The sequence below is a fragment of the Gopherus evgoodei genome, chromosome 2, assembly GCF_007399415.2.
Source record: "Gopherus evgoodei ecotype Sinaloan lineage chromosome 2, rGopEvg1_v1.p, whole genome shotgun sequence".
Classification (NCBI taxonomy): domain Eukaryota; kingdom Metazoa; phylum Chordata; order Testudines; family Testudinidae; genus Gopherus; species Gopherus evgoodei.
Genome location: NC_044323.1, coordinates 87409745 through 87424599, shown reverse-complemented (window position 1 = coordinate 87424599; position 14855 = coordinate 87409745). Strand labels below are relative to the sequence as shown.

General features: G+C 38.9%; 1 protein-coding gene across 3 annotated transcripts in view; it reads left to right on the top strand.

Annotated features, from left to right (window-relative positions):
- TRANK1 (tetratricopeptide repeat and ankyrin repeat containing 1) overlaps positions 1-14855 on the top strand; it is an 82818-nt gene that overhangs the window by 7299 nt on the left and 60664 nt on the right. For all 3 annotated transcript variants that reach the window (XM_030551280.1, XM_030551277.1, XM_030551279.1), the window contains 4 exons: positions 4776-4910; positions 6603-6729; positions 11028-11178; positions 14025-14143. In XM_030551280.1, coding sequence (XP_030407140.1) covers positions 4776-4910; positions 6603-6729; positions 11028-11178; positions 14025-14143 — 532 coding nt within the window. The remainder of the gene's footprint in view (positions 1-4775; positions 4911-6602; positions 6730-11027; positions 11179-14024; positions 14144-14855) is intronic.

Genomic DNA, 14855 nt, shown 5'->3' with positions numbered 1-14855 from the left:
CCTGGGAGAGAGGCTTCTCATTTCCCACCATAGCTGATAACGTTATCATCCAGATGTAAATAAGCTGCTCCCCCCCACCAAAATCTTTCATTTAAAAAAAAAAATACTTGTAGCCCTGCTGCTTGGGTTTTGGAGGAAGTGATGTGCCTTAGGGAGAAAAGGCCTTTTTCCATAGAAGCTGTCGCTATAAGGTGAAGCTTCTAGATGAACTTGCAACAACAGCATTAAGTTAACCACATTATGTAATGTAGATTACAATTCTAGTTTTCCTTATTAAATAAGTAACACATTGTCTTACAAAATGTATAACCCCAGAACATGCAGGCTGAACAATGCCTCTGGGCTTTTAACTTTCACATTTCCTGATTATGGGATCCAGCTCTCAGTATTGCCAACCCCAAACGTTCAAAAATCCCAGGTCAGGCCTCCAAAAAAATGATGATTGTCTTAAAGATCATGTTATTTAAAAAACAATGGAGCCTTTAGGATTCACTCTGATCACAATTTCAAGCTTTTCTCCACATCCACAACACTCTCCCCCCACGCCTTCCCCCCCCCCCCAAAAAAAAAAGAGAGAGAGAGAATTGGGACTTTCATGTAATCACATCTCGAGGAACTGGTGAAACACCAAATATCACGAGAGTCTCAACAGAATCCAAAGACTTGGCAACAGTGAAGTCAATGGGAGCTTTGCCCTTTGATTCAGTAGGAATAGGATCAGACCTTAATGATTTTACTGTTGTATAAAATACTTAGGTCCAGATTCTGTAAACACTTACACACATAGAATATCAGGGTTGGAAGGGTCCTCAGAAGGTCATCTAGTCCTACCCCCTGTTCAAGGCAGGATCAGTCCCCAGACAGATTTTTATCCCAGTTCCCTAAATGGCCCCCTCAAGGATTGAACTTACAACGCTGGGTTTAGCAGGCCAATGCTCAAACCGCTAAGATATCCCCATGCTTAATTTTGCTATAATGAGTAGTCCCATTGACTTCAATGGGACTCTTCGCAGTAGAAAAGTTAAGCCCATTCTTAATTATTTTCAGGATCAGGGTCTTGATATTACATTGATGTAGTTATTTGCATTCAATTATTCTGAAAGCATGGAGAAGGGTCTTTGTGGATTCCCTTCCCCCAGACTTCTGTATTTCTGTGACTGAAAGAAGGTTTCCACATGGTGAGGGACTTGGTATTTCCCCAGCAGGAAAGCCAAGGCCTTTGGTTACTTATGGATGTATGTTCTTATGGTTCTGATTTTGCCCATTTATGTTGCATGAAATAAATAATTATGCTCATTCAAGGCAGAGTAATAGATTACATCCTTGTTGTGAACGCCTATGAATGGAGAGATGTTTAGCTTTCTTTGAGAGAGAATTAAGCTTCAGGAAGAAGTTGGAGCAATATGTTTTATGTAGAAATTGGCAGTTAGTTCAGTGGTTCTGTTTTGATAAGCACTCAGCTGTCAGATTTTGCTATCCAATCATCTTGGCTCTGGTGCCCAGCCTTGCTCTCAATGAAGTCAACAGCAATCATCCCATTGATTTTATTATTATCTGTTTTAGGCCCTCAGCTGGCAAGGTCAAAAGAATAGGCTTTGTCACAAGATTTTTCGTTCAGTTGTGTTGGAGTACTGCATGAAGAAAGTCTTTTGCTGTATTTCATCACTTCTGGACAGAATCAGGAAATGCAGGAGACCACAAAAATTAAAAACTGGCCAGAGGAAATTGGTAAAGTTATTGCAAATGCCAAACAAGGTTTGGTTAAAGTTGTGGAATACATTTTGGGTCAGCTCTACTGAGCAGATTGAAACCGGAGGAAGAGCTCTGATCTCCACACCTCCCCTTTCTGCTGGGCTGGTGAGAGTGAAGTCTCCATTTGCTTTTTGCACAGGAAGGATAGTTGTGTTCCTCTCAGCCTCTTGACTTTAACTGGTCAGTCTCCCATTCTTTACATTTACTGGTTTTCTTTCTTGGGGAAGACATGAGCTTATCTGATTTCACTTATGCTGGGGTAAATCAGGAGTAACTTACACTAGTGTAAAATGGTGCAAGTAAAATCAGAATTCTGACAGACTAGCATACGTCCTCTTTCATTTTCTTGTCTTGTGAAAAGAGGTTAAAATTTCTGGTGGTTTCTAAATTTGATCTTTCTTGGGATAAATGCTGTAACCATTATACTCATGTTTGGTTGTTTCTCCCCTTTCCTCCTTTTTTTCTATTTGTATTTTATTAGAAAAATCAGTAACACAAGGCAAACAAATGTTGTAACCAAAGATCTTTCACTATATTGTTCCATAACATGTCTGTGAAACTTTGTTGTAGTGTTGATTTTTATTTTAAACGGACCCAAAATAAATACTTAATGTTGCAATAAACAAATTTAGTTCTGGGCGAAAACCAGAGACCCACTACATTCTCCACCTTAATTCTTGAAAAAACAGCAACAGTCAAAGTCCACTTTGACAAGATGAGCTATATCAAGGGTTATACGTACTCTGATCAACACAGAACCAATCACACATGCACAATGCATATTAAGAAAACATCTCGGTAGCTGAACCAGTTTCAGGATATTTTTTTCTTCCTGTGATCGTTTTTTACTTGCTCCTGAGGTTAAAGGGATACATTGGATTAAAAATCATAGATTAAAACCGAAAGACTTGAAAAAGTCTGTTTTTTTTTTGTAACATAGGTAAGAATTTTGTTCTTTAAAATATTACTAGTTTTTATTATCTACACAGTTTCTTACTTTTTTAAATATTGTTTTGCAGCTTGGGAAATGAAACTAAGGTTCCATCCTCGCTATGAATGCATCTGTCTCCCTGATTTGTGTCTAAAGCTTTAGCATAATCCTAGAAACTTGGTTAGGTCCTATCCACTATGTTTCCTTTTGTCTAAAAAATCTGTTACTGTCTCAAAGAAGGAGATCAGGTTGGTTTGGCACGATCTACCTTTTGTAAAACTATGTTGTAATTTTGTCCCAGTTATCGTTGACCTCAATGTCCTTAACTACTTCCTCCTTCAATTTTTTCCCCAAGACTTTGCATATTACAGATATCAGACTAACAGGCCTGTAGTTATCCAGATCACTTTTTTTTCCTTTCTTAAAAATAGGAACTATGTTAGCAATTCTCCAGTCATACGGTACAACCCCTAAGTTTACAGATTCATTAAAAATTTTTGCTAATGGGCTTGCAATTTCATGTGCCAGTTCCTTTAATATTCTTGGATGGAGATTATCTGGACTCCCCAATTTAGTCCCATTAAGTTGTTCGAGTTTGGCTTCTACCTTGCGTGTGGTAATATCTACCTCCATATCCTCATTCCCATTTGTCATCCTGCCATTATCCCTAAGCTCCTCATTAAAGACTGAGGCAAAGTATTTGTTTAGATACTGGACCATGCCTAGATTATCTTCAACCTCCACTCCATCCTCAGTGTTTAGCGGTCCCACTTCTTGTTTCTTTGTTTTCTTCTTATTTATATGGCTATAGAATCTTTTACTATTGGTTTTAATTCCCTTTGCAAGGGAAAACTCTACATGGCTTTTGGCCTTGCTCACTTTATCCCTACATGTTCTGACCTCACTAAGGTAGCTTTCCTTGCTGATCCCTCTCATCTTCCACTCCTTGTAGGCTTTCTGCTTTCTCTTGCTGCAAGATTTCCAAACTGATTGGAATGCTTAGCAATACTTGTTAATTGGTAGTTCATTCTTGGAAAAGGATTTTACTTGAAGCTTCAAAACTTGCTTTTCTCTTTAACGCTTGCAATTTTTTTTTTTTTTTTGGAAGTAACATTTCTCATAGTAAATGTTTTTGGTTTTAATGTATTTGAATCCCTTCTCCCCAAACATGTTGGATGTTGTGACTATTTTAATTTCTCTGTGTAAGTAATTTTGTTTTGCAATTTAAATTGCAAAAATGATTCTGGTTCCTGTCATTGTCCCCTTTATGTTCCTTCGGAGTGTTTGTTACACCTTTTTCTTGTATCTTGTCTTAAATTAGATTTTGATCTCTTCTGGGCTGGGTATCTCTCTTGTGTTTGTATGATAACGTTTTCAGGCAGTAATCAAATTGTTATGCAGTCTTGCTGTGTAATTGTCTGCCTAAATGTATAACCAGGAAAGTTGGTCAAACCCCAGGAGAATTAATAGTTTTTTTTTTCCTCCCCCAGAAATGATTCCTGTTTTTTCAACCAACTAAAATTAAACTTTCAATTTGAATTTTTTAACCAATTCTATAGTTGTTTCACGGTATTTTCCAGTGTATGTATATGTGTGTGTCCATTTAAATAAATTAGTTTAAATACCATTTTAAAAAATAAGATTCCAACAAGATTTGAGAACTGTACCAAGCACCTACCAGCCAAAGGACTAAATCTGCTAGCCAAAGGTCGAGACAAAAATTGAGAGGGTAAATTTCAAGTCAGTGCTATGGTCCAAGATCACCTCACAATCTTCAGTTGCTGGGATAGGAAAGATGTTTTTTATTTGTCCTGCTCCTAATGACTGGTGGGAGGAGAAGTTGCTGCTTAAAATTTGAGATGAAGATTAAATTGGCTTCAGAACTAAAGTGAATTGTTGTTGCAAGAGAGAATTTTGGGTCTGATCCCAAGAACATCCATAATTTTCACTGAAGTCCTCACAAGCTGGTAATCACCTCTCAGGATTAGGTCCTTTATGATGGAAACAGGTGTATTCTTGTGATTTTGGAGGACGGAGAAGCACCATAGCATAGAGCTTTCATTTGTTTGTTTTGTTTTTCCCTTTCAACTAGCATGGATCCCATGGATTATGCAGAGTTTATGAAAAAAGCTGGAAATGAGAACTTTAAAAATGGAAATTATTTCTTGGCCATCAGAAACTACGATGAAGCCATACGTATGCTCTTTCAGTTATTCCAGTGGGGGATGTAAGTATTCAGCTAATGTATGACAGAGTAAATTATAAAAGAATTTTAAAGATAAGTGATCCAGCTATCCAAGGATAGCAGGAATCAGGAACTCCTGAGCTCTATTTTCAAGCCCTGATGTTGACTCTTCTTTGTTTTTTGACAAGCCACTTAATATCCCTGATTCTTTGTTTTTTCCCCATCTGTAAAATGGGCATGATACTAATCAAATTACCTGAACAAGCCCAAAATAAGTATTGAGAATTATTGTAAATTAAAATAAGCGTAATTCAAGCTTGAATTAAACTATTTACTATGACTGACTTGTTTTTCTTTTTTTCTTTCACTCTGATTCTTTCTACTGGCATTGGGCTAGACCAGCGGTTCTGGAACTTCATTACACCGTGACCCCCTTCTGATAAGAATTACTACACTACTCTAGGAGGGGGGACCGAAGCCTGAGCCCACCTGAGACCTGCTGCCCTGGACAGGATGGCCAAAGCCCAAGAGCTTCATCCCCCGGTAGGGGGCCTGGAACCTGAGCCCTCGGGCTTTTGCTTCATCACCGGGCAGTTGGGCTCGGGCTTCAGCTTCAGCCCCATGCCCAAGCAAGTCTAACATCAGTCCTGGTGACCTCATTGTAATGGGGTTGCGACCCACTTTGGGAACTCCTGTTTTAACTCAAGATTTAAGGACTTCAGTAACTCAGCCAGAAGTTACTATAGGAGTGGTTGGGCGAGGTTCTGTGGCTTGCAATGTGCAGGAGGTCAGACTAGATGATCATGATGGTTCCATCTGGTCTTAAAGTCTTCGAGTCTATCTGCTGTACTTATGCTCATCGCAAAGACCAAATGCTGTAGTATCTCAGCCCCTCGCACAAACTAATGGATTTATCATCACGCTATCCGTCTGAAGTAAAGAATGGAGGCATGGAGATTTTGTGACAAAGCCAGGATTGTATCTCAGCTCCTCCTCAGACCCAGTCCAATGCCTTGGTGTCTAGGTTCAGGATCTTTAGTATAAATTTTCCTAGATACTGTCTTGGGTCCACTGGTTTGGGTCAGATCGCCGTCATTCAAATTATCAATATTCAAAAACCAAGTAAGAATTAAATGAATGTTCTTTCAGATCCTCGGCTGGTATAAATTTGGTGTCCCTGGAGTTATGCCAGCTCACATCAGCCGAGGATTTAGCCCTGTATTTTTAGTTAGTGTTTCTTGGTTGCTGAAGCACACTTGCTGTCCTTACCACCTGCAGGTCACACCCCCAGTGTTCCACTCAGACCTTGGACCTGATCATGAACCTATCCAAATTCCTTAATTGAACCAATGTACTTTCAATATTTTCCTTCAGAGGTTAAATGAGAAAAATAGAATGCAGTCATAAAATAGACTGTATTTCATACATATCCTGGAAAAGGTGGGATAGAGTTAAGGTGGCATGTATGATCATAACTGTATTTCTTTACTTCCCCTTGTAACATTAATGTTGTTTAAAGTAGTTTTCTTCTCTATGGAATATTGTTATAAGTGATGGAATTGTGTTAACTGAATTTAGAGGATCTTTATTTTCTTTCTAGAGGATATCTTTTTGTACCATAATTCTGTTTGGTGGAATAAATTGAAGAGTTTTGTCAAATTTTTGTTCACTATAAAGTACCATTTATCTCTTTAAAAAAAATTGATTAAACATTAATATTGTTAATTTTCCTAGGGTTTCTCATAGAGACATGGCTGTGTTATTGTGCAACAAATCAAATGCCTTTTACAGCCTTGGTAAGTGGGAAGAAGCGTATCATTGTGCCAAGGAGAGTCTCCAGTGGGATTTGTCATATGTTAAGGTACGGCATGTTTAATCCAACAGACCAGAAAAGCTTGCTAGCCTTATTATTCTAAACAAGATTCAAAATTAGTTTTAAAAAGATCAGTACATTAATACATCTTGTAAGAAGAAGACGAGAATAGTAACTTCAGGATCCCTAGTCAGTAGCCAAATATACATTTTTGACGTAAAAAAAATTGCATTGTATCCTGAATGACATGAAACTAGCTTACCGTGAACCCAGGTATAATGAAACCTTAATTAAGTGCTGTAGAATGAAATTCCCATGTTGTTTCATTGCACTATGCAAATTCCAATACAGTAAGCTGTTTTGTGAAAAATTATTTTACTATGACCCCAATTCAGTGAAGCAATTAAATATATGCTTAAAGCCCTATGTCTAAGCCATTTAAATACTTCAACAGATACTGAAAATTGGTACAGGTCTGTCGCATCTTACTCTGGGGTTACGTTCTGCGGTCAGCGCGTAAAGCGAAAACAGCATATAGTCAAAGTGACCCTTGAAAATCCCTTAAATCACCCATAAAGTACTATGTATTGTATACGGCAATGAACAGTACAGTATATAATAAAGACTACATATGCAAAATATAATTTTACAGTATTTTTAATAACAGAGACAGAAGAATGAAAGAATAATAAATGAAAACAGTACAGTACAGTGCAGTATTGTAAACCTGAACAGTCACCAGTCTTGTACTGTACACACTCCAATGATTAGTCTTCCTCTTCCCTTGACACGGCTATTATTGAGTTGTCAGGGCTTGATGTCGATCCAGGAGATGATGGGCCAGGCTTGGGTGATGGAGAGCGAGTCCTAAACGAAGTGGTTGGTTCTGGTTCAGCTCGAGAAGTTGATTGTGTAGACTCTGCTGCTGCTGGTTGTTTTTTCTTTAAAAACATGATGATTGGCAACTGTCGCTGTTGTCTCTTGAGCTACTCCAACATTTCTTGGTACGGTCTCAAATCATCCGTAATACTACATGTGATTTTAAGGGTTCGTGCCATAGAGGGATCATATTCAGAAATTAAATTATTCAAGTATTTCGCTGCTTGGAACACTTCAGAAAATTTATGAAGATTCCAAGTTTCTGGCTCTTCCTGTTCGTCATCGTCTTCGTCTTCTGTAGACGATTTTATCAGTTCCTCTAACTCTTCGTTAGTCAGTGTTTTTCTCTATGGCCCTCCAATTAATTCCTCAATTTCTTCCTCGAGGATGTCGATGAAGCCATCACCACCCACTTGCCTGGCCACCTGAACAATGAGTTGCACTTCTTTATCAATTGTCGAGAAACCCTTAAAATCACTCGCACAGTCATTCCATAGGTTTCGCCAACATGCATTGACTGTTTCAGGCTTGATTGCATCCATTGCGTGTTTAATATAAGCGATACGATCAGCAATGTTGAAGGACTTCCAGCACTCCATCACATTAACATTGGGATCAGCATCCATAGCGGTAAGGATCCATGAGAATGTAAGCCTCGTGTACGTTGCCTTGAAACAGCTCATGACGCCTTGGTCGAGACGTTGGAGGATGGAAGTGGTATTGAGGGGGAGAAAGACGACTTCAACATCGTTATGCGCAAACCGGAGTGCCGCAGGATGGCCAGGAGCATTGTCTACGATCAGCAACACTTTAAAGTCAAGTCCTTTTCCTTCAAGGTACTGCTTGTCCTCCAGAATGAAACACTTCTGGAACCAATCCAGAAATAATGCTGCCATCACCGAAGCCTTTTTATTTGATTGCCAGGACCCAGGCAGGAGATTTTTGTTCTTGCCTTTTAGTGCATGGGGATTTGCAGCCCTGTAGAGCAAGCCCGGCTTTATTAAATGCCCAGCTGTATTGCCACAAAGTAACACAGTCACACGGTCTTTAGCTGCTTTGAAGCCAGGGGCTTGTCTTTCTGATTTAGAAATATAAGTGCGGGTGGCATTTTTTTCCAGAAGAGCCCAGTCTCGTCAGCATTAAAAACTTGTTCTGGAAGATAGCCCCTTTCCTCTCTGATTTTCTTTAGTTGTTTGGGGTAGGCTTTTGCTGCGTCCTCATTGGCACATGCAGCTTCACCAGTAGTCTTCACATTTTTGATGTTGAAGCAGTTCCTAAAACCGTTAAGCCAACCTTGACTGGCTTTGAATTCCTTCTTATCAGAAGGCTGTCCCTCTTCGGCGGGAGGTTTGAATAGCCCATAGATGCTAAGAGCCTTTTCTCGCAACATGTTGCCATCAGTAGGCACACGTTTACGGTTCATGTCTTCCAGCCATAAGTTTAATGCCTTTTCAGTCTTCACTAAAGTCTTGTCATGCACTTGGCTTGTCACCTTAGCAATTACTGGAGCACTTGATGCCACGGCTTGATGAATTTCTGTGTCTCAAATCTGGATGGCACAGATGCTAGATTTGTTTCAGCCGTATTTACGCGCCACGTTGGCGATGGACATACCGTCTCTCAATAAGTCCAGCACGGCCAGTTTTTCCTCCAGCATTGGAACACATCGCTGTTTCTTCGGTTGAGCACCAGATGAAGTAGGTGCTTTGCGTTTAGGGGCCATGTTATACAGTACGAAAAATATGTACTGTCTTTTAAAACAGTACAGGCACAGCAGAATCTCACTCAGCGCGGCGAGATGCGCGCAGTATGAGAGGCACAGGGGGACTGAGTACTGTAATGGGAACAGCAGATTTGCTTCTCCCATCTCACAATCACTCTGGGGCAGACACACTATTGAACCTTTTTTTTTTTTTTTTTTTGATCAACCCTCCAGGGTTACTATAGAGGAGATCCTTGACAGCAACAGCATGTCTTTAGGCCTGTGATAAGTTCCCTTCTCCCCCCAAATATTTTAGTGGGAACAGCAGATCTGTGTCTCATAGTGATGGAATCGCCTGGGTTTTTTTTGTTTTTGTTTTCTTTCTCCCGACTATGCAAAGCTGAAATCGCGCATGTTAAATGTGCGTAAGATGCGCCAGACCTGTACTAGCTTTTTGACATAAGCACATATGCAAGAGTTTTTTGCTCCACTGCGAGAAGGTTGAAATATATTTGATAGCTTGTTCTTTGGTTATTTTTCAAAGTCTTGATTGAGAATTCTCTGCTTTCTTTCTAGACACTTAAATGACATTGATAATATGTGAAATACAGGGGTGAGCATTTTCAGTGAGGTCAGGTCCTGAGAAAATTGCGATTTTGTGAAATGAGCATAGAACTGTATTTAGTCTCTCTTCCTCCCTGCCCCCCCACCCCCCCAACAATCTTGTGCTCATAGCCTGCAGCAGCATCATATCAGAGCAGTAGTTTGACAGGGACTTGGTGAGTGGTTTTATGCAAGGCGTGGTAGCCAGCATCACTGCTGCTAGGAACCTGCTTAGCTGCAGCCTAAGCGGGGAGGCGGAGGCAATAGCAGATAGCTGTGTGCAACAGTCTCATGTTTGGTGTGGCTTGTGGCTGATTTTATGCGAGATCCAGTAGCCAGTTACACTGCCCCTTGGAACACATGATGCAAATTGCACTGGGCACAAGACCAGCATGCACCGATGCCCACCTCTGCCTCTCTGCTTTGGAAAAAATCTCAGCAGTCTGGGGGGAACTCGGCAGTTGATTTTTATGCGAAGGAATGCAACAGTGACCTTCCATTGCATCTGAAGAAGTGTGCTTTTTACCCCATGAAAACTTATGCCCAAATAAATATGTTAGTCTTTAAGGTGCCACCGGACGCCTCATTGCTTTCGCTGACTGATTCCCATGCTTTTTGTGAAATTCACTACTTGGCCTGTGACACTGCTGTGAATTTTATTTTAAAAAAATCTGCGATTTTTCTCGAGGGCCCTACCAATGAGTGCCAACGTCATATTTATTCTTACAGAATTCTTTGAGTGTAATGAGCTGAGAGAGTAGTATTACAAACCACACATGAGGTACATTTTGGGGCATAAGTAATTTGGGACTAGAAAATGTTTAGCTTTATAATGAGAATCTCTAAATATTTTTCTTTACAAAATTATTTAATTTAATTTCCAAAAGATATTGGCCCTTCAGAGACTAAAACATCATATTCAGATGCCCACAATATTTTACAGCTTTCTTCTGTAGATATGTGAGTAATTCTCTCAACTATTTAAAATGTTGATAACTTTGTATGTAGTTAGACCAGATCCTGCAAGTCTTATTGAGGGAAAAAGTCCCATTGTGAAGTTACTGATAGTTTTCCATAGGGCTTTCAGAAATGGGCTCCTAATCTCCTAAAATTAGAAGTAACAAGATTTGATGACAATGTTGTTGTTGTGTTTTTCCACTAGGGCTACTATAGAGCTGGCTATTCGCTGCTGCAGTTGTCGAGAACTCATGATGCAGTTATTGCATTTTCTCGTGGTTTGAATCTTCTGTGTGGTTCTATGGATCAATCTCAAATTGCTGATTTTATAGTTGGAATCTTCACAAGTGTTAACGGTAAATTGGATTGAGACTTGTATTTTATTTAGACTCATTTAATAGGGACAGGACAGTTGAGGGGCTTGTGTATAGGATTTTGAGTCATTCTTCCTGGAATAGTGAATTTGGTGTCTACCGACCAGGATCAGATTTGAAAATTAACAACATCTGATAGCTGTATGGTGGCCACTGTAAATGGGATGGATCATCTTAATCCTGTTTATAGATGAGGAATATCGACATTCCCAAAACACCACCACTGCCATGTAGATGAATGAGTTGTCACACACAGGTGCCCCAGTTGTGTTACAGTTAGAACTGGTTGAATTTTTTCATTAGAAAATGAAAAGTTGTGTGGAAGAAGAAAAACTTCATGAAACCATGTAATTTTTTTTTAAATTACTGCTATTTGAAAAATTTTGACAGAAAATGTTTACAAAAACAGTTCAGTTTGTTCCTTTGCCAAGTTTAGTCAAATTTTTTTTAGTTTGTTGCTGATTTTGATTGGTCATCTCAGCCACGTTGAGGGATTTATTCAAAATATGAACATTTCTTTTTAAAAAAAGTTAGATTTTAAAAAAATGGAAAAATTTTTGCTGAAAATAATTCTGCAGATTTAAAAAAAAAAATCAGTCCATTTACAACACTATTGGAAGGAAAATGTTTTCAAGTGGTTGGGAATTCCCATTATTTTAGTGGGAGGGTAAAGGAGGAGAAGTGATAGTGGGTTTTAGCTAGCTCTAATTATAATATGGTTTGGTTGGGTCTCAGAAAACTTGGATTACCTGGGAGGCAGCACAAGACTGGAGAAAAAGCAAATGTAGAACTGATTTTGCAATAAAAGAAAGAAGATTGATCCTTGCAATTGCCACTTTTTAACTTTAACTGCCATCCCTAGTAAAATAATAGAACAGATATCCAGAGGAACAATCACAAAATGTTTAAAAGGGAAACACAACCGAGAGCAGTATGAATCTTCCCAGGCAAACTTGCTTGCCTTTTTGGACAGAATTACAAAATTGGTGGATGTAAAGAATGCAGTAAGTTTAATTCAGAATGGCTTGGAACGAATACTGCCATTTATATTAAAAACTGACCAAAAGACTTAGATCCAAAGCCCATTGAAAGGGAATCTTTCCATTAATTTAATCGGCCTTATAGCTTAACAATATATGCAATGAGTTTAACTAAGTGCAGTCTGGAGATTTAGGGCCTAATTTTTCTGAGGTTCTGAGCAACCACAGCTCCCACTGACGTCAGCTGGAGTTATGGATGCTCAACAGTTGTAACATGGATTGTAATGTGGTACAATCTTAGCTAACGTCTCTATTAATGACTGGGGGAAGGAATGACAGCATGTCAGTGAAATGTGCAGTTGCTACAAAAATGGGCTGGTTTGCAAACACAGGACAGAAAAGGTGGACCTGGAGAGTAAAATAAATATAAGCAGAAAATCTCAAAATGAGATTAGTATATAGTACGTGTAAGCCAACATGTCCCGGGAAAAATAATTAGAAATGCTCACTCAGTGGGAAGCATTAATACTAAAAGAGACCTGCAGTGGCAGTGAGCAGCCAATTAGACTTGAGTTTGCAATCTTATCTGGTAGCAAAGCATCTGTTCCATTTTGGGCTGCATAGTCCAAGTCATACTACAGAGCTGGAGAATAGTCCTCTACCATTCTGGTGTGACACACACAAACAAATTGTGTCAAACTGAAGGGAATTTATAAATGAACATTACAAATGATTATGGAGCGGAGGTGATATGGAGGTATAAGGAGAACAATACAAAGGACTGACCATGTATATCTTGGTCAAGCAAGACTTGTGGGGATATAAATTCTCCACATATATGAATGATGTAAGCACCAGGGAAGCAAAGTAATCATTTAATAATACTTAGCATTTTTATGGTATTCTCAAAGCACCATACATTAACTGATTAATTTATACAACATTCCTCCCCCCTCCCCCCCAGCGTTTTGCGGGTGGGGAAGGTGAAACAGAAAGGTGAAGTGTCTTGCCTAAGGCCACAGAGAGTCAGGGAAGAGCCAAGACTAGAACTTAAGACCAGATGAATCATAATGCCGAATGTACTGGTTTCTTCCAGCCCACGCAGCTTTCCTTGTCAGTGAGGCAGATCAAGGAATAGCTCGGAGTAATGAAGAAAGAGAGAATTTTCGGCTTAACATCAGGAAAAACTTACAGTGAGATGTATTAAGTTGTGGAATAGTCTCCCAGAGCAAATGAAAGAAACAGCTGTGATGGCAGCAGTGGGAAGAGGGAAAAAAAACACATGCGAAAGGATACTTGGCTTTTCCCATCCCACTAACTACTTATTTCTGTGGCAGAGTCAGACCCCTCTCTCCCAAGATCCTACATTCCCTCCTCCACTGTTGCTCAGTGGTCTGGTTTACGAGCTTTGCCTGAGAGAGCCCAAGGGTATGCCATCTGGTTTCCGGCAATGCCTCTTTCTCACTTGCTTCGTACACTATCATTCCTGTTTTAGTCAGTAAGTCAGTCACTTACATCAACTTCTCTGTTCATACACATAAGTGGAAAAACTGGTGGAAGGTTTTAGATTTTTTTGGGCTTCAGAGATTTTTCAAAAGCAAATGGTTAATTTCACATTGTTCATTAAATCTGTGGCACCTTAAAATAATGCACCCTTACTAATTGTTGAGTAGACGTCTTATTAGTATTAGTTATGTGAAATGTATCTTCTAATTTAAAATGTTTCAATGTATTAATCACTACTGAAGAATTGACCATATGAAATGAATTGCTGTACTTGGAGAGCACAGCTTGTAAAAGTTGCATATGCTAACCACTTTTCTTAAGCTTCTTTTTTTATTTTCTTAGGTGAAAAATATATAGCACCGTATTTTCTTTCTATTTTCAAGAACATTTTGAATCAAGGATTTGATGCATTAGTTTGGCAGGTGGTAATAGAAAAATTAGCCAAGAAAGGAATGTGGCAGGTAAGTTTATTGCCGTGTCAGGAATATTAGTTAATCTGCTTATTTTTTTGTATTTTTTCAATAATAAGCTTTGAATTTTCTTAAATTGCTTTTTAAATCTGAAATTATTGTTCCCCTGTGCAAATGTCTTGATTTTTAGAATTAGAGAAAATAGTTTTCTAAAATTCTCTTTCCCTTTTGAAAGGTACACAGTCAACTTCAAAAACTTATTTGTTTCTTTTTGCTTATTGTGGTTACAAGACACTTCAAATGACTGTAATTGAAAGAAATTTAGAGAAAAAAATATTTGTCTTAGTTTGCATTTACGGTCTGTTTTACTGTTTCTTTGGTATGACCAGCCAGTCTTCTGATCTGTGTGGGTCTTTAACCCAGCAACAGAGAAGTGGAGAACAAAAATAGGAATATATATGATTGCTAAACAGCAAAAACTAGCTAGAAAACTCACTAGCAGGTGTGTAGTGTCTGAAATTAATTCAATTCTCACTTTTGTTAACTGACCAGATTTGAAGTTGATAGTACTTCTTTAAATTATGAATGATGTAATAACCATCTAGACAGATCATGTAATGCAGTGATACTCTGACTGAGGCTTGTGAGCTGCAAGTGGCTCTTTAATGTATGTGTTCTGTGGCTCTTGGCAGCACGATATTAAAACACTGTGTGATTTAATTATTAACCAGTCAGGATGCTTTTGCTGTGTTGTTAAGCAGTT